Consider the following 18,870-nt stretch of genomic DNA (forward strand, 5'->3'; position numbering starts at 1 on the left):
GGTTCTTTGACGATACTCTTCCAAAAGCCGCTAGCTTGGCACAATATTTTTGTTTTCTCAGATTGAAAAGTATGTACCTCGTTGATGCTGTGTTCTACCACTGCTAACTTATCTTTATGCCCTATACGTACCCATCAAATGTGTTCCATGCAGCGTTACGGTGACATTTTAATCCTATCTGATGGCACAATAGAAGCGAGTAATGTCATGCATTCACAATTCTATAGTTTGCATCCAAAATTTAATTTCACTAATGGAAAGAGAAAAAATAAGAGCATAAACTTTTTGGGTTTAAAAATTTCAAACAAAAATTCTGAACACACATTCGATATTTTTCATAAACCAACGACGACAGACATAACTATCCACGACCAATCGTGCCAACTGAGAGCACATAAGTTCGCATACTTTCATTCTATGATACACAGAGTGATCAACTTATCACTGAAAAAAGAAAAAAGCTGGGAAAGACTTAGACCTTCACCAAAACATGGCTGCAAGTAACTGTTATCCTAAAAACTTAATGGACAAATCACTCAAAAAGGAAACCAATCAAACACATGCCATCCCATAGCTGAAATAATTTTAACCGGACACACAAATGAACCACAGAGAAACAAATTTCTTGGTTGGCCATATCTAGGCATTGTTTCCCAAAAAATTACTTCATGTTTCAACAATAAATAAATATACATTAGCTACAGAAGCACTAACAGTCTACAACGATTACTGAGAGACATACCACGGGAATCAGAGACATTTTCACAATCAGAAATCTACAATATTAACTGTGAGGTATGCTCAAAACTTTATATTGGGCAAACAGGAAGGGAAGTTAGCATACAATTCGAAGAACACGCAACAATAACCCATCCACCTTTGCTGTACACTGAAAAGACACACCCACAAAATACCTCACATAAGTTACGAAAGGAAAAATAATGGGTATGATGGAGGAAATTAAAATTTACATCCATCTGAAAGACCAGTCAGACAGAGTAAATGTACCTTCACAACAAAAACCAACTCCAACAAACAGAAACATCAACTGTTGTAAGTTTGGCAAATTTGCAACTGTTGTGAGTTTGGCGAACTTACAACTGTAGAAAAACGTTGACAACACTTTCAAACTCTTGTAAATACACGTTCAGTGCTTTTATTTTTTGTTACAGAAAAGCAATGGAAATGGATTCTGACTGAAGATTTGCCATTTGTTATGGTGGGAGATGATGCTTTTGCTCTTTCTGAGTACATGATGAAACGATTTGCAGGATGGCAAGAGAAAGGCAGCCAGGAAAGAATGTTTAGTTACCAAATATCTCACACTAGAAGAATTGTGGAGAAACTTTTTGGAGTACTGTATGCACTTTTTCACTGTCTCAGAACAACTAAGCACTTAAGTCCTGAAAAAGCAACATTAGTGACTTCTGCAACTGTGCCTTTGCACAGTTTTCTTACAAGACATAAGTTTACTCACCACCTGGCAGTTTTGATGTGGGAGATGCAGAAACAGGCAGGGTTTCGGATGGCAGTTGGAGGATGTCTCCGCAGAATAAATGTCTTCAGAGAAAGGGAGGCTACGCAGGAAGAACCGCAAAGAATATAAGGGATGAATTTGTGATTTACTTTGTATCGGATGTTGGTAAAGTGAAATGGCATGAGAAATATGAATAAATAAATATCGATTGAAAAGACAAATGTAATTAAAAACGTCTGAACAAAATCCTTATAGCTTTAGTTATAAACAATGTAAGCCATTAATTTGCAAATATGACAAGAGAAATAAATTTCCAGTGAAAATACAGTTGTAATTACAAAATTTAGACCAAAAGTCTTACAGCTTCAGTTCTGCTAGTGAATGACATTTTACTTACGAATGAAAATATTTTTCTTCCTGGCTTGTTCATGCCTTCCAAACACTTCATATGCTTGTATTTTAATATCCATTTAGGAACGTAGATCTCATTTTTCCCAGACCCACTTTTAGTTTTGACCATTTTACAACTCTCACTATTGTACTGTGTTTTCGTATTTGTCCATTTCCTTTCACATTCCACAAGCGGTACACCGATTCATCCAAAACTTCTTTCAACAAATCTTTCCTTTTATATCTGTCTTTATATGCAGAATCATAAGGATCCTACAGACGTTTCCTCATTTCAATTTCCAACAAAAATTGAACTGTTGGATCTGTTGGTTCGTGAGTTGTCATTGTGGGAAGAAACACAGCAGATGAAGGAAGAAGCACAGCAGACAACACTGCAAATGCGCATGTGCAAGTCACACAACTAGTTGTTCAGACTCGCGACTTCAAACAGCTGTTGACAACAGTTGAAAACTAAGTCAAACTTCGAGTTGAAAACAGTTGCCAACTGAGTTTATTGAAGTTGGTTTTCAGTGTGAAGGTACCTTAACAAGCAAAAAGATATGTGAAATTGTAAATTCCTTGACAACTTTTTACCAGTTCTATGATGAAGCATTAAAGTACCATTGAATGTAAAATAATCACTGCACTCATTATAAATGTGACAAACGTGAAAGATCACGCAACCTTAAAGCAGTTTTTATTCGATTCTCATAGTTTTCAGTACTGTTTCATAAGAGTACTGTGATCAATTTTATATACGAGATCTTCATATTTACACCAATCGTGAACAATAATTAAATATAATTGAGAATAAAGGCATATGTAGGTTAATTAACAAATTTCTGTAAAATAATTATAGTCTTTCTAGTGTAAAGTAGTTAAAACACTGGCCTTTTACATAAGAGTTTTGCAACAAGTGCTTGAAAGTAACGTGCTCGTAAAATACTGAAGAACATTTCTAATTTATTTTATGACCATTACATGCTCAGCAAAAGAAGGAAGTACACGGCATAACATATAACTAAAGAATCATTCATAAAATAAATTATAACACAGCTAGTATATCTACAGATATGACTTGTTCCTATGACAAAATCATAGGTGTCACTAATGCTTCTGTTTTACAAGCCTGAAAAGGGCCTAAGGTCGAAATTGTACAATTGCACATGAAATAAAGAGAATGGCAGCTGACAGCATCACAAAATGATTTAAAAAATTGAATTACATCTAGTTCTCCCATAAAGAGGAACAGCCCTATATATTAGCTGCATTTCTTGTAATTTAACTCTGTTTTTGAGTTTGCTAACAACTATAATGAACCACAAAACATTTTAGGAAACTAGAAATTTACACCACAGGTTTTTGTGTTGCCTTAATAGAAATCTTATTTTGACTGTTTACTTCAATTCTTACAGGGAATTAGCAGCTTTTTAGCTCAAACAGATTAAGAGATAATCAGCAGAGCTTAATTTAAAGTTATTTGTTCACTGCCCTGTAGTACATCACACCAGCTATAATGCAGCCCCACTGAGAATGCTGTTCTGGAACATGGGACGAGTTGGTTGACATTTGTAAACAGCTGGAAATCGCCCTGAATCCTGTCAAACGATTGGCAGCCGCTGCAAATCTGTGTCTTGTAGCAGCTCCAGAGAGTCATGTACCTGTGATACTGGTACCTGAAGCACCTCAAGTATTATCCTCTCCAGTATATCCTGTCTCCTCTGCAGAAAGCACAGTATCTGTCTAATGCCAGATCTCGGTGCCCTGTATAGGGTGGACGGGAGCCAAGGAGTTTGAGGTGCTGTCTTCCACTCAACTGAAAATGAGCCAATGGGACTCACTCCACCTGTTTTAGGGAAACCTGTTCTGTCTGGGGTCAAGAGAAAGCAAATGCAAAAATGTAGGGTCTATTAATCGTTGGTCAATCACACATATGGCGAATGATGGTAGTCCTTCTGGAATGGCAGCAAGGGACTGGAAAGGACACCAGTTGCACTCAGTATGAATGCCTGGGAGGGCTCTTTCAACAAGTTGAAGAGTCTATCCCAGCAGCCACTGATGGAACAGGTGCAATCAACTGCAGACTGTGGCATACGTTGGAACAAATGATGCCTGTCATCTGAGAGCCAAGGTCATACTTGGGTCAGTCTAGTGACTGGCAGAGAATACTGAGAAGACCGCCTTGTGCCTGGAGTTCCAACGAAGCTTACAATTTGCAGCACTGTCCCAGAACTGATCATGACCCTTTGGTTCTGAGTCAAGTGGAAGGACTTAAAACAGGGACTGAAGCTTTTGTGAGAAGCTTGACTGCAACTTCCTGGACTTGCGCCACAGGGTTGAGAACATTAGGTTCCCCGTAAATGGGTCAGGTGGCCTCTACACATCAGAGGCTGCTACTCAGGTAGCTGACTCTGTGGGAAGCATACGAGGGTGGTGTTTTTTAAAATTAGGTGACTCTCCATCCAATTGAGGTGATAGCTGTAGGAAACCCAGAAGTTTCAGTGTAAGATCGAAAGAAATGCCTCCCACAGGTGACAGGATTAAAATCTTTATGGTAAACGGCCGAAACATTCACAACAAAGGGCCAGCATAATACTAGGTACAGAAAGTTGGTTGAAATCTGAAATTGATAGCAGTGAGATTTTGGGAGGAAATTTGAGTGTATATTGAAAGGATAGGCAAACGGGACATGGAGATGCTGTATTTGTCGCAGTAGACAAGGGACTCAAATCCACCAAAATTAGAGAAAACCTTAGTTCCACTTGTGTGTAAGTTCCACAATCACATTGTTATCATCGGCAGAGACTTTAATTATCCAACAATTAACTGGGAAAATTACAATTTTGTTATTGGTGTGAATGACAAGATGTCCTGTGAAACATTACTAAATGCCTTCTCTGAAAACTACCTACAACAAATAATTTGGAACCCGACTCAAAATGAAAATATATTGGATCTTGCGGCAAGAAACAGAGCTAACCTCTTTGAGGATGTCCACACTGAAACTGGTATCAGTGACCATGACAAAAATCAGTAGTGTCATACTTCAATGAGTAACATGAAACTTTCAGCACAGGGCCCAAGTATTTAGAGGAACTAGGGCTGAAGTTCAAAAGAATAGTTGACCATGCACTGGATAGCTACGTACCCAGTAGAACAGTTCATAATGATAGGGACCTTCCATGGTGTACAGTCACTATAAAGAAACTTCTAAAGAACATAAATTACTGCATAATAAGTGTAAAACAAAGTGTAGGGCTATAATAGAGAGATGCTGGATACAATGCATTTGGCTGTCAACAGAATAATGCCTCCAGCGACTACTGTAGCAAAATATTGTCCAACAATATTTCACAAAAACCAAATAAATTCTGGGCATGTGTAAAGGCTGTTAGTGGCATCAAAGTTAATGTTCAGTCCCTAGCAAATGAGACAGGAACTAGAACTGGAGGTTAGCAAAGCAAAAACTGGCATTCATCTTCATATTTTCCTTTACAAAGGAAACTGCTAAAATTTAGTTCTCATACCACTGAAAAGATGAATCAAATAAATATTAGTGTCAGTGGTGTTGAGAAAAAGTAAAAAATCGTTAAAACTGAACAAATATCTAGGGCCCAATGGAATCGCTATCAGATTCTGTACTGAATTTGTTGCTTCAGTTAGACCCTCTTCTAACTATAATCTAAGAACATCCCTTGAACAAAAAAAAATGTGCCCATTTCTTGGAAAAAAAAGTATTTGTCACATGTTTACAAAAAGGGTAGTAGAAGTGATCGAGAAAATTACTGTCCAATATCTTTTATATCAATTCGTTGTAGAATTTTAGAACATAGTCTCAGCTCAAACACAATGAGGTATCTTGAACAGACTTTTCTCACATGACATACTGAATGCTTTGGATCAAGGTAGTTAGGTAGATTCAGTATTTCTTGATTTCCAAAAAGCATTTGACTCAGTACCACACCTAAACTTATTGTCAAAAGTACGATCATATGGGGTATCAAGTGAAATTTGTGACTGAAATGAGGACTTTTTGGTTGGGAGAACGCAGGACGGAGGGTCATTGTCACAAGTAGAAGTAACTTCAGGTGAGCCCCAGGTAAGTGTGTTGGGACCCTTGCTGTTCATGCTCTATATTATATTTTAGATAATTTAATAGTAACCTCAGACTTTTGCAAACAATGCTGCTATCTAAGATGAAGTAACGTCTGAAAGAAGCTGCATAAGTATTCAGCCAGATCTTGATAAGATTCCAAGTAGGTGCAAATGTTGGCAACTTGCTTTAAATGTTCAGAAACTTAAAACTGTGCAGGTCACAAAATGAAAAAAAAGTAGTATCTTATCAGTATAATATCAATGAGTCACTGTTGGAATCGGTCAACTCATACAAATTTGCAGTGATATGAAATGGAATGATCAAAAATGTGTGTGTAAATTTCTAAGGGACCAAACTGGTGAGGTCATCTGTCCCTAGTCTTACACACTAGTTAAACTAACTTATGCTATGAACAACACACACATCCATGTGCAAGGGAGAACTCAAAACCTCCAGCGGGAGGGGCCGCGCAGTCTGTGACATGGCGCCTCAAACCACTCAGCCACTCCGCGCAGCATGGAATGGTCACATACGCTCAGTTTTGGGTAAAGAAGGCAGTACACTTCAGTTTATTGGTAGAATACTCGAAAATGCAATCAGCCTACAAAGGAGATTGCTTACAAATCATCTGTGGGACCAAGTCTAGAATATTGCTCAAAAGTGTGGGACCTGCACCAAATAGAACTAACAGGGGATACTGATAGTATACAGAGAAGGGCAGCATGAATGGTCACAGGTTTGTTTGATCCATGGGAGAATGTCACAGTGGTACTGAAGGAAATGAAATGGAAGACTCTTGAAGATAGACGTAAACTATCCCGAGAAACTCTGTTGACAAAGTTTCAAGAACTGGATATAAATGATAACTCCAGGAATATACTAAAACCCCCTACACACCAATCACATAGGGATCATGAGGAACAGATAAGGATAATTACTGTACACACAGAGGCCTTCAACCAATCATTCCTCCTGTGCTCCATACGTGAACGGAATGGGAAGAAATCCTAATATACAATGCAACGCACCCTCTGCCATGCACCTTACAGTGTTTTGTAAAGTACAGATCTAGATGTGGATGTAGATTTCATACCCCTACAAAATGTTACGTCTATGTATATGTATTAGCTGACATATTCCAACTGTGACCCATTGATATTTGTAGTTATAGTGCACTGTGTCTTTTCGTTTCATGAGTGCATAATTTTATGTTTCTCAACATCAGAAGCAAGTTGCCAATCTTTCCACTACTTTGAATTATTATCAAGACCCAAGAGTACACTGATTTGAAGTTCTAGATATACAGGACAGTTTTCTCACACAGCTACTCGGATCTGAAGATGGTCCTGAGTGACAAACATGTCACCGAATTAATAATGTGCACCAGAGACTGAAAAATAAATGAGAATTATTTTAAATACCTCATTAGAGTTGAGCTCAGAATATGTTGTAACATTCTAAAACAAATGGATGCCAAAGACATTGTATGATTGTTTTATGGGTCACTTCAGCTAGTCTGTTCACAAGAAGAAGAGCAAATTCTGAGGGGGATAGCGGGGAGTGGAGTAAGCAAGCTCCATCTATTGACTCTCAGTACACAGGCTGCTTAGGGGAGAGAGGCAGTGGGGGGAGGGGGATAAGCCGCAGTAACATCAAGCCGTGCCAGCAACATACTTGTGTTCACATACAAATTGTGCTTCAAGCAGTGCCAACAGTATCAACTGTTAACTACCGCCGTAATAGTTGTCAATTGCAACGTGTGTTTATGAAAGTAAAAACTGAGGCCAGAGTACGTTAAAAGTTTACCGGATTCGTGAAATCAAAATTGATAGTTTCATTTTGAATGATGGTGCCTGCTACTAATACCTCTATCCACTCTCATTGACAATTCAAAATCAAAAAGAACAAGTAGGAATACTTACATTCTGGCAATAAAAAGGAGAATGAGAAAAGTTTTGAACATTTATTCACATAGGTAAAGCTGAACTGTATGTGCACATAAATCACTCAGAATCAGTCTCATTAGGTTCCTCATATGTGCATAATATATTATTGTTGCTACTGCCGAATTCAGCAGTATTAATGATTTAGTTTACTGCAAGTTCGATGACTCAGTCACATCTCCAGTAATCTTCTCCCAGTTGTGGAAATTTCTTGTAGTACCCTTCTCAGTCATCAGCAGTTACCGAAATGAGGGATACACTTGCAATCTTAAATAGATTGTCTTTGGCTGTGTCCCTTGAATTGTCCCCTTAATTGCTGCGCTCCCTAAACAAAAATTTTACTTTTGCCCATGCATGTTCAGCTGCACTGCTTCCAAATTTTTATGTGAAAATGCTTAAGTTTTTTAAATAAAACAAATGTTAACATTCCACATCTAAATTTTTTATGTCTACATATTTATTTCTCAATATAGTCAACCTGATGAAAAACATTTCTCCCAACAAGAGACCAATTTGTTGATATCATCACTATGGAATGTTTGACTGTCAATGTATCTACAACCTCACCTCCACTTGCAGTGTTTCATCAGTACCAAAGGGGAGTAACTGAAGGTGTCCTTTAAGTTTTGGAAACAGAAAAAAATCAAATGGAGCCAAGGTGTGAAACTGTATGGACAGGGTGTATACGGGGACAAGGAAAAAAAATTCCCGGATTTCTCCCGGATATTCCGTTTAAAAAATATGCCTTTTTTCTCGGGCGAAAATACACTTTTTCTGTGCTAAGTGACAGTAGGTTTTCCGTAGATTTTCCCTCGGAACTGTAAAACTTATCAATCCTTTGAATGGTTAACGTTTTATACAATCGCGCAGAACTTCCCGGAAAAAAAAAGAAAAGACGGGGCAGAGAAGTTTTGGAAAGACCTTTGATTTGCAGCAACATATACGGTGCATATTTTCGTTTTACGAAAGTATAAAATCGAATTGCACCAAACACAGCGCGTTAGTTTCCGGAGCGTTGAAACCGATTAAGTATAACATGCTACAACAGAAGCTAAGTTTTTACATGTAATATTGATTTATTTATTTATTTTGCGTGTGTTACACTTTAAGATACAACACACAAATGTGCCAGTAAATTTAAAATTCTGATATAAATGTCTCGGCTCGAAATTCTTGTAAGTGGCTGGTCCTCAAACTGTTCAGTTACGAACGCTCTGTGACTTAGATATCCATCCCACTTTCTCACACGTAATATAATTCAGAAATTTACTTTGAAAGTAACGCTTTTCTAACCTCCGTTCGCAATACTATCCAGAGACTGTTAGAAATAGGTTCGATTTACCAGTTGCCAGAGAGAGCCAGAAAAACAGGCATTATTGTGCTTGTGCAATTGTATTGGTGTAGGAAGCCCGCATGTTCGTGTGTATAAAGCACTAACAGAGCTTACATTACACCATAAAAGAAACAGGTCATCAGAAGGTACTCCAAAGAACATCGGAATTTCGTAAACTATACTAAAATGCATAGTTCGGCTTGAGTGCAAATTGGCTTTTTCCCGATTCACAATGACGTAGGTCCCATCTGATATTAAGCTTTTCAGTGTGGTTTTTGGAATGTAAATTTTCTTGGAGTACCAGTACTCTGCTATCTCATTTTTGGTTCTTTATTATGGCATAATGCCATGAATGGCAGAAGATGATAACGTGCACTTGAAATTCAGCGAACAGTTGGAACTAGGCAATACTGTAGAATGAAACACTTCGTTTCAAATAAAATGACTGCCTTAGCGGAAATATTAATAAAGCCAAATTTCTTTAGCAAACTTGCAAAATTAACTTCACTGGTCTGCAAGGCGATTAATGTTTGACTGCTACAAACTTGGAAATAAAATAAAATCAGAAAACTGAAATTAATAATATTTTTGCCCTCCGTAATTATGTGAATGTATTTTAATTCACGTGATATCCGTTTTGTTTTCATTTGATGTGGGAGCTGTACACGAAGAGAAGCAGCGAAATCACTTAACGTAAACACGGGTCACGTGGAGATAAACCCCCTCCCCACTACAACTCTGTGCAAGAGTGAATCTGGCAGCTAGGGCGCGGGAGAAAATTTTTTCTCGTTTGCATCTGGCTGCTTGCTGCTACTACCGATACAGCTAACAGCCAAACTTCAAGTAGCGGGAGAAGGTACTGCTTATAAGCGAGTCAAATGCGCATGTGCAACAAACCGCTGGCAATTGGTCAAACGAACCTAATGTGAACAGTTGTGACGTCATGCTCAAGGCAAGCAGTTTATTGTTACGAAGAATTACAGTCTGCGCCCCACGGCCTTTGACATATTTTTGCTATTTGCAGACGCTTGTGCGTGCACGGTGTTTCGTTGTTGTAAATTGCACATTTCCTTTGCCACTAAAGTTTTATTTTTTTCCCTCTCGTTTATATTTTCTTGCTGCAGTATCATTCTCCAGTAGCAGGATACAATAACATTCTTTGCTAGAGAATCAATTCTGCAGTCAAAATTACAAAAATTTAACTGAAAGCTAAACCAATGAAAAATTCCCGGAATTCCGAAAAATTCCCGGGTTTTTCCCGGTTTTCTCCCGGATGAAAAAATTCCCGGGTTTTTCCCGGATTTCCCGGTTGTCCCGGGTCGTAGACACCCTGATGGAGGATGATCTGCAGGTGTCACAGCACTCACGTGTGTCGGGCAATGTCGCTGAAAGAGAGGATACTCCAGGTGTGGGTAAATTCATCGAATTCCAAACTTTTTTACACCACACTGCTTCTCATGCACTGACACAGTTACATTACATGCCGCCATGTAACATGTTATAATACGGAGCCCTCTGGTGGCATAGAGCTGCAAGTAAGTAGACTCAAACAACAGAGGCAGAATGTTAAGAACATTTGCTTCATTTAAAAAGCTTTAGGACTTCTCATATAAAATATTCACAGATATTACTTTTCAGCACTTCGTATATCACTAATCTCTACAGCACGGCGAGATGCAATTCTTGGGGAGACAAAAATCAGGAAGTTGACATATTTTGCATATTTTCATTCCATAATATGTAAGGATGTTCTGGGATAACTCATATTTAAGAGAGAAAGTCTTCATTGCTCACAAACTTGCTTTAAGAATAATATGTGGTGCTCATCCAAAGTCAACTTTTAGACATTTGTTTAAGGAGTTATGCATTGTGACTACTGGTTCACAGTATATTTATTCCCTCATGAAACTTGTAGTAAATAACCCACTACAGTCCAAAAGGAGCAATTGTTTGCACAACTATAAGACCAGAAATAAAAAGACAGTCATTACTCCACATTAATGTTGTCTTTAGCATAAAAGTGGGTATACAATATGACCAACAATTTTTTTTTTCATTTACATAACAATATAAAATGACTGACAGGCAGCAAAGTAAAACTTGAAAACAAACAGAAAAAGATCTCAACTCCTATCCTGTAGAAGCACTTACATTTTTGTTACATGGGCACAAAACTAACCATCATCCTAAACAATCAACTCTAAGATCTAATATCTATCAGAGTAGTATATGTGCCGCAAAAAGCCAGGAATTTAAGGAGATGGGACCTGGATAAACTGACAGAACCAGAGGCTGTAGATGGTTTCAGAGAGAGCATTAGGAAACGAATGACAAGAACACAGGAAAGGAATACGAGGTGCATTCAAGTTCTAAGGCCTGCAATTTTTTTTTCTCCAGACTGGAAAGAGATAGAAACATGTGCATTGTTTTAAAATGAGGCCGCGTTCATTGTCAATACGTCCCAGAGATGGCAGCACCGTACGGCAGATGGAATTTTACCGCCAGCGGCGAGAATGAGAACTGTTTTAAATACTTAAAATGGAGACATTTTCCTTACTTGAACAGCGTGCAATCATTCGTTTTCTGAATTTGCGTGGTGTGAAACCAATTGAAATTCATCGACAGTTGAAGGAGACATGTGCTGATGGAGTTATGGATGTGTCGAAAGTGTGTTCGTGGGTGCGACAGTTTAATGAAGGCAGAACATCGTGTGACAACAAACCGAAACAACCTCGGGCTCGCACAAGCCGGTCTGACGACATGATCGAGAAAGTGGAGAGAATTGTTTTGGGGGATTGCCGAATGACTGTTGAACAGATCGCCTCCAGAGTTGGCGTTTCTGTGGGTTATGTGCACACAATCCTGCATGACGACCTGAAAATGCGAAAAGTGTCATCCAGGTGGGTGCCACGAATGCTGACGGATGACCACATGGCTGCCCGTGTGGCATGTTGCCCAGCAATGTTGACGCGCAACAACAGGATGAATGGGACTTTCTTTTCGTCGGTTGTGACAATGGATGAGACGTGGATGCCATTTTTCAATCCAGAAACAAAGCGCCAGTCAGCTCAATGGAAGCACACAGATTCACCAGCATCAAAAAAATTTCAGGTAACCGCCAGTGCTGAAAAAATGATGGTGTCCATGTTCTGGGACAGCAAGGACGTAATCCTTACCCACTGCATTCCAAAGGGCACTACGGTAACAGGTGCATCCTACGAAAATGTTTTGAAGGACAAATTCCTTCCTGCACTGCAACAAAAACTTCCGGGAAGGGTTGCGCGTGTGCTGTTTCACCAAGACAATGCACCCGCACATCGAGCTAACGTTACGCAACAGTTTCTTCGTGATAACAACTTTGAAGTGATTCCTCCTGCTCCCTACTCACCTGACCTGGCTCCTAGTGACTTTTGGCTTTTTCCAACAATGAAAGACACTCTCCGTGGCTGCACATTCACCAGCCGTGCTGCTATTGCCTCAGCGATTTTCCAGTGGTCAAAACAGACTCCTAAAGAAGCTTTCGCCGCTGCCATGGAATCATGGCGTCAGCGTTGTGAAAAATGTGTACGTCTGCAGTGCGATTACGTCAAGAAGTAACGCCAGTTTCATCGATTTCGGGTGAGTAGTTAATTAGAAAAAAAATCGGAGGCCTTAGAACATGAATGCACCTCATACAGTAGAAGAAGAGTGGGTAGCTTTGAGATGAAACAATGAAGGCAGCAGAGGATCAAAGAGGTAAAAGGGCGAGACTAGCAGAAATATTTGGGTAACACAAGAGATACCGAATTTAATTGATGAAAGGAGAATATGTGAAAATGCAATAAATGAAACAGTAGAAAGAGAATACGAATCTCTAAAAAATTAGATCAATGGGAAGTGCAAAATGGCTAAGCAAGAATGGCTAGTGGACAAATGTAAGGGTGTTGAAGTATATATCACTAGGGGTAGGATAGATACTGCCTACAGGTAAATTACAGAGACCTTTGGAGAAAAGAGAACCACCTGTATGAATATCAAGACCTCAGATGGAAAACCAGTCCTAAGCAAAGAAGGGAAAGCAGGAAGGTGGAAGCACTATATACAGGGTATATACAGGGGAAAGGTACTAGAGGGCAATATTCTGGAAATGGAAGTGGAGAAGGGATATTTGATACTGCGTGAAGAATCTGACAAAGCACTGAAAGACTTGAGTCGAAACAAGGCCCTGGGTGTAGCCAACATTCCATTAGAGCTACTGATAGCCCTGGGAGACATGACAAAACCCTTCCATCTGATGAGCAAGATGTACGAGACAGGCAAAATATCCTCAGACTTCAAGAAGAATATAATAATCCCAATTACAAAGAAATCAGGTGCTGACATGTGAAAATTACCAAACTATCAGCTTAACAAGTCATGGCTGGAAAATACTAACACAAATCCTTTACAGAAGAATGGAGAAACTGGTAGAAGCCAACCTCGGGGAAGATCAGATTGGATTCAGGAGAAGTGTAGGAACATGCGAAGCGATACTGACCCTATGACTGCTCATACATGATAGGTTAAGGATAGGCAAACCTACATTTACAGCATTTGTAGGCTTAGAGAAAGCTTTTGAAAATGTTGACTGGAATACTCTCTTTCAAATTCTAAAGATGGCAGGGGTAAAATACAAGAAGACAAAGGGTATTTACAATTTGTACAGAAACCAGGTGGCAGTTATAAGAGTCGAGGGGCATCAAAGGGAAGCAGTGGTTGAGTAGGGAGTGAGACAGGGTTGTAGCCCATCCCCGATGTTATTTAATCTGTATAGTGAGCGAGGAGTAAAGGAAACAAAAGAAAATTTTGGAGTAGGAATTAAAGTTCCGAAAACTTTGAGGTTTGCCGATGACAGCAAAGGACTTGGAAGAACAGCTGAATGGAATGGACAGTCTTGAGAGGAGGATATAAGATGCACATGAACAAAAGCAAAAAGGAGGATAATGGAATGTAGTCAAACTAAATTATGTGATGGGGAGGGAATTACGTTAGGAAACAAGACACTTCTTTGCTATTTGGGAAGCAAAATAACTGATGATTGTTGAAGCATGGAGAATACAAAATGTGGATTGCCAATGGCAAGGAAAGCACTTCTGAAGAAGAGAAATTTCTTAACATTAAGTATAAATTTAAGTTTAAGGAAGTCGTTTCTGAAAGTATTTGTATGGAGTGTACCCATGTATGGAAGTGAAACATGGACGATAAATAGTTTGGACAAGAAGAGAATAGAAGCTTTTGAAATGTGATGCTACAGAATAATGCTGAAGATTAGATGTGTAGATCATGTAATTGACAAGGAGGTACTGAATAAAATTTGGGGAGGAGAGAAATTTACACCACAACCTGACTAAAAGAAGGGATCGGTTAGTAAGACACATTCTGAGGCATCGAAGGATCACCAATTTGCTACTGGAGGGAAGTGTGGAGGGGAGTAAAAATTGTTGAGGGAGACCTAGGGAGGAATACAGTAGGGAGATTCAGAAGGATGTAGGTTGCAGTAGTTATTCCGAGATGAACAGACTTGCACAGGATAGAGTAGTGGGACAGTGGCATCAAACCAGTCTTTTTGGACTGTGGACCACAACAACCATATATGCACTGTTCAAAAGAGAACACTACTGCTGAATGTTGATGCAAGTGGAAAAAATTGTCAATTTTGCAACTGCTTTAATTTGATATTTTTTAAATACTAGTGACTCAGTTTGTTTAAAATTAAAGTTCTATAGAAAGCACATGGTTCCCAGCCATTGAAATTTCAATAGTTTGCTTACAGTGATACAGATGCTTCTTTAAATTGTTTTCATTAACTAAATGTTATGCTTTGTGGATTATTTTCAAAACAAATTTGGCATCTCTTTCTTTCCCTTTATGCGCTACTAAATGCAAAGCTGAGCCATGTTTCCAAAATAAAATACGGTCCTGTAACAACATATTTCCTTTATTGCTACAGTTGTTTTACTTAAAGGTCAGTTGTTTATTTTACTTTCAAAATACTGATTCCTAATCATACATAACTATCAAACTACAAAGAGATTAGATGATAAAATAATTTATTTCAAAATCATACAAGTAATTATTAATCATAACAATTTTAAAAATTATGAAGGGGGGAAGGGGAGAAGGGAGGGGGGGAGAGAGGGAGGGAAAGAGCTAAAATTTCATGTGAGAGCAAACTTGGCTAGATGCCATAGGGAATTCAACTCAAACATTACATTCATGCATCACACTAATTAAACTTGATAACTTTTCCGAACACAAAATTACCCAAATCTGACATTAATTCTAGTTCTGCATGCAGTGTTTTCCCCTTTAGTAAGAAAACTGTTAAATGAACATGTTGCCATTTGACAGGAGCAAGGTGAAAAAATATTGTCAACAGCCAGTTTGGATGCAAATCATAAGAAAAAACAGCCTGAAAGAACACAGAAGAAATTTTTATAAAGAGTGACTTACCAGTTGATCAGCCAGTAAGAGAACAGTCTTCAGCGAAAACCGACGTGAACAAAAATTAAAGAGATCTTCTAAAGATGGACCCAAGAGCTCCATCACCATAACATTATAATCTCCTTCTGAACCGCACCATTTGATGGATGGTATGCCGACTGAAATATTGTATAGGAAAGTAAGAATCAAACAAAACGGTCTAAGCACAAGCATCAGATTTTTTACCCGCACTGGAAGCGGTTTCAAGACGATTATAAAATATACTGCCATTACGTCAGGAACCACTGACACTAATTCTGGTATTTTAACGTAGGTTCATTACTCATAAGGTTCGAAACAAAATTTTATATGGGAATGCACTGGGGACACAATGTTACGAAATAAACGTACCTTGACGATTCCTTTAATGTTTAATGCCTGCATTTAATGATACTCCGGCTACTTACCTCCACCTTGCATCAACTTGTAGAACTTCGACTCAATATGTAACTGCGGATGTCTAGTCCTAATACTTTCTAATTTAATTGCAACTTCCTCACCAGTTGATATATTCGTCCCTGTAATAGCCAACAGAATTAATTAATTTTATCTGGGAGATTAAGTTGTAAAAGTGAAGTCGTAATACTAGGAACTTGGAACGAATCGAGTACCTAAATATATATCTCCAAACGATCCGCTACCTATTTTACGGCCTAGTCTGTATTTGTTCCCCACACGGAGCTCCATTTCTGAAATCGTAAACCGACATTACAAGACAATGGAAACATAAACAGCTTCCACAGAGGCAGCCATCTTTTTACGCTTTCACCCAACATAGTATTCACGCTATTACCGTGACGGAACTTCACTGCGCATACCTACCCGAATTTGTGGGGCGCAATGCCTAATACAGACAGTGAGGCCGTTTATTTTGTATTACATGGGTCCATCAAGAGACTGATGTACGACACCAAAACCGAGATTTATTTGGGTTTCTCATATTTCAGAATATATCCACTAACATATGACCAACCCCTGTCAGTACTTCATTTTACTGCCGCACGAAGCAACAGCAGCAGCACTAGTTCCGAGTGAACATATGACAAGTGAGATTCTAGTGGGAGATTCGAATTATTGCGGCGCCAAACATTGGATTCATCGTCAATGTTGGATAAAGAGTTGTTTGCAGTTCCATAAAACGAAACAAAGTTGAGAAAATGAGCCGATTTTCTCAGAATACGCGCACAGCATATTGTCGTCAGCCAGTGCAACATGTGCTGCTTGATATTGGCTATCCCATGACTCCTTTACATATAAAAACTACAATAACCGTATGTCTTCGCATATGTTCAGCCAGAATATAATAATTGTATTCTACAACATGTGTATTCTTCAAAAACGTATGTTTTCTTTTATTTAAGGCTCTACAGAATGTATTAACCTTGGCATGCTCGCTGAGAGGAGGCATTCGAATTCCAGGTTTCGGCGTTTCTGTTATAAATAAAACATTCGAACTTATTTACTGGACAGATGTATTGAGAGGAAATTTTTCGAAGGTATTACCTGCCCTAAATTCAGTAGAAAGCTATGTAAGTACATTATATGAATTTGATAACATATTCCTTCAAGAATGTAAGACGATTATACGTAGGGATGAAAAATGTTTGTGTGTACTACACATTTGTGCTTTAGACTCTAATAATTACACTAAAGAAACCCCTGAGACACTTAGGCTCTGTTGCTGTATACTTTATTGTGTTGATATATAATAAAGAAATTATTATTTCGTATTGGACAATTGACCAGTCGTATTGCAAATAATAATCAGTCACGCAGTTATGTAAATAATGATAGATCACTGAACTTTTGCTCATGAACATGGTGACTTGAGTTCTGTTGTTACATTATCGCTTGAACTTGTTAGAAGAGTCAGTCAACCCACAGTTATCATGTATTCAAACCGATGGCTACACTATATTATTTTCAGTCAAGACTCATTGACTGATATAGAAGTAACTTCAAGGGTGTCTTTGTGAATTCTTGCTGTTGAAATCTGAAGGTAGAAATGGAAGCTGCATGTGAGATTGGTCGGGCGAGACTCAATATCAGAGGTGGGCATAAAGTTGTAATTGTATCCTTGTGGCGCTCGCCAGACTCCCTTCCTGATGTTACTGAAATCTTCAGAGGAAACCTCTGTTTGCTTGTGTATAAGTTTCCCAGTCATACTGTAGTTATTGGTGGAGACTTTAATTGTCCAACAATCAATTGGGAAAATAACAGTTTTGTTACTGGTGGGCATCACAAAACATCCTGTAAAATGTTACTAAATGCTGCCTCTTAAAACTACCTAGAACAGGTGGTTCAGAAGCCCACTCACAATGGAAATACATTATATTTAGTGGCAACAAATGGACCTGACCTCTTGGAGGATGTTCACAATGAAACTGATATCAGTGATCATGACGTGTTTACAGCAAGAGTGATTACCAATATACAAAGGGCAACTAAAACAAGTAGAAAGAGTTAAATGTTCAGTAAATTAGAAGAAAAAGCAGTGGTGTCATAACTGAATGGGAAACTTGGAACTTTTAGCACAGGACAATATCATGTAGAGGAGCCAAGGCTCAAGCTGAAATGAATAGTTGACCATACAGTGTATAGATGTGTACTCAATAGAAACAGTTTGTAGTGGGATATGTTCACAGGAAAGGAACTTCTAAAGAAATGGAGACAACTGCATAATAGGTGCAAAACAAGTGTATTACTATGGGCAGAGGCATTCGGAATGAAACACATTTGGCTGTCAAGAGAGGAATGTGTGAAACCTTCAATTACTACTGTACTAGAGTTTTGTCTAATGATCTTATCACAAAACCCAAAGAAATTCTGTGTGTGTGTAAAGGTTGTTCGTGGCACCCTAGTTAGTGTTCGCCACTCATGGATGAGACAGGAACCAAAATTGAGGTTAGCAAATCAAAAGCAAAAATGCTTAACTGTTTTCAAATGCTTCTTTATGAAGAAAAACTCAGGAGAACTACCCCAATTTAATCCTCGCACCACTGTAAAGTCGAATAAAATAGATGTTAGTGTCAGTGGCATTGAGAAGCACCTAAAACAGTTAAAATTGAATGAAGCTGCAGGTCCCTATGGAATCAGATTCATTCAGACTCTATACAGAATTTGCAGCTGA

At 38.6% G+C, this 18,870-nt stretch overlaps 2 protein-coding genes across 3 annotated transcripts in view; one reads left to right on the forward strand and one right to left on the reverse strand.

Annotated features, from left to right (window-relative positions):
* The window catches only part of LOC126163141 (casein kinase I-like), a 182,948-nt gene extending 166,225 nt beyond the window's left edge, over positions 1-16,723 (reverse strand). Inside the window, exons 1-4 of one of the 2 annotated variants that reach the window (XM_049920066.1) lie at positions 16,563-16,722; positions 16,352-16,429; positions 16,148-16,258; positions 15,711-15,859 (exon numbers count right to left, since the gene is read on the reverse strand). In XM_049920066.1, the coding sequence (XP_049776023.1) occupies positions 15,711-15,859; positions 16,148-16,258; positions 16,352-16,427 (336 nt within the window). In that variant the 5' untranslated portion in view covers positions 16,428-16,429; positions 16,563-16,722. Of the gene's footprint in view, positions 1-15,710; positions 15,860-16,147; positions 16,259-16,351; positions 16,430-16,562 lie in introns of both variants that reach the window. The other variant, XM_049920065.1, reaches the window with a different exon arrangement.
* A 57-nt stretch (positions 16,724-16,780) lies between these two features.
* LOC126163140 (meiosis 1 arrest protein-like) overlaps positions 16,781-18,870 on the forward strand; it is a 174,760-nt gene continuing 172,670 nt past the window's right edge. The window contains exons 1-2 of the mRNA XM_049920064.1: positions 16,781-17,011; positions 17,102-17,269. Coding sequence (XP_049776021.1) covers positions 16,898-17,011; positions 17,102-17,269 — 282 coding nt within the window. The 5' untranslated portion in view covers positions 16,781-16,897. The remainder of the gene's footprint in view (positions 17,012-17,101; positions 17,270-18,870) is intronic.

The sequence above is a fragment of the Schistocerca cancellata genome, chromosome 2, assembly GCF_023864275.1.
Source record: "Schistocerca cancellata isolate TAMUIC-IGC-003103 chromosome 2, iqSchCanc2.1, whole genome shotgun sequence".
Taxonomy (NCBI): Eukaryota; Metazoa; Arthropoda; class Insecta; order Orthoptera; family Acrididae; genus Schistocerca; species Schistocerca cancellata.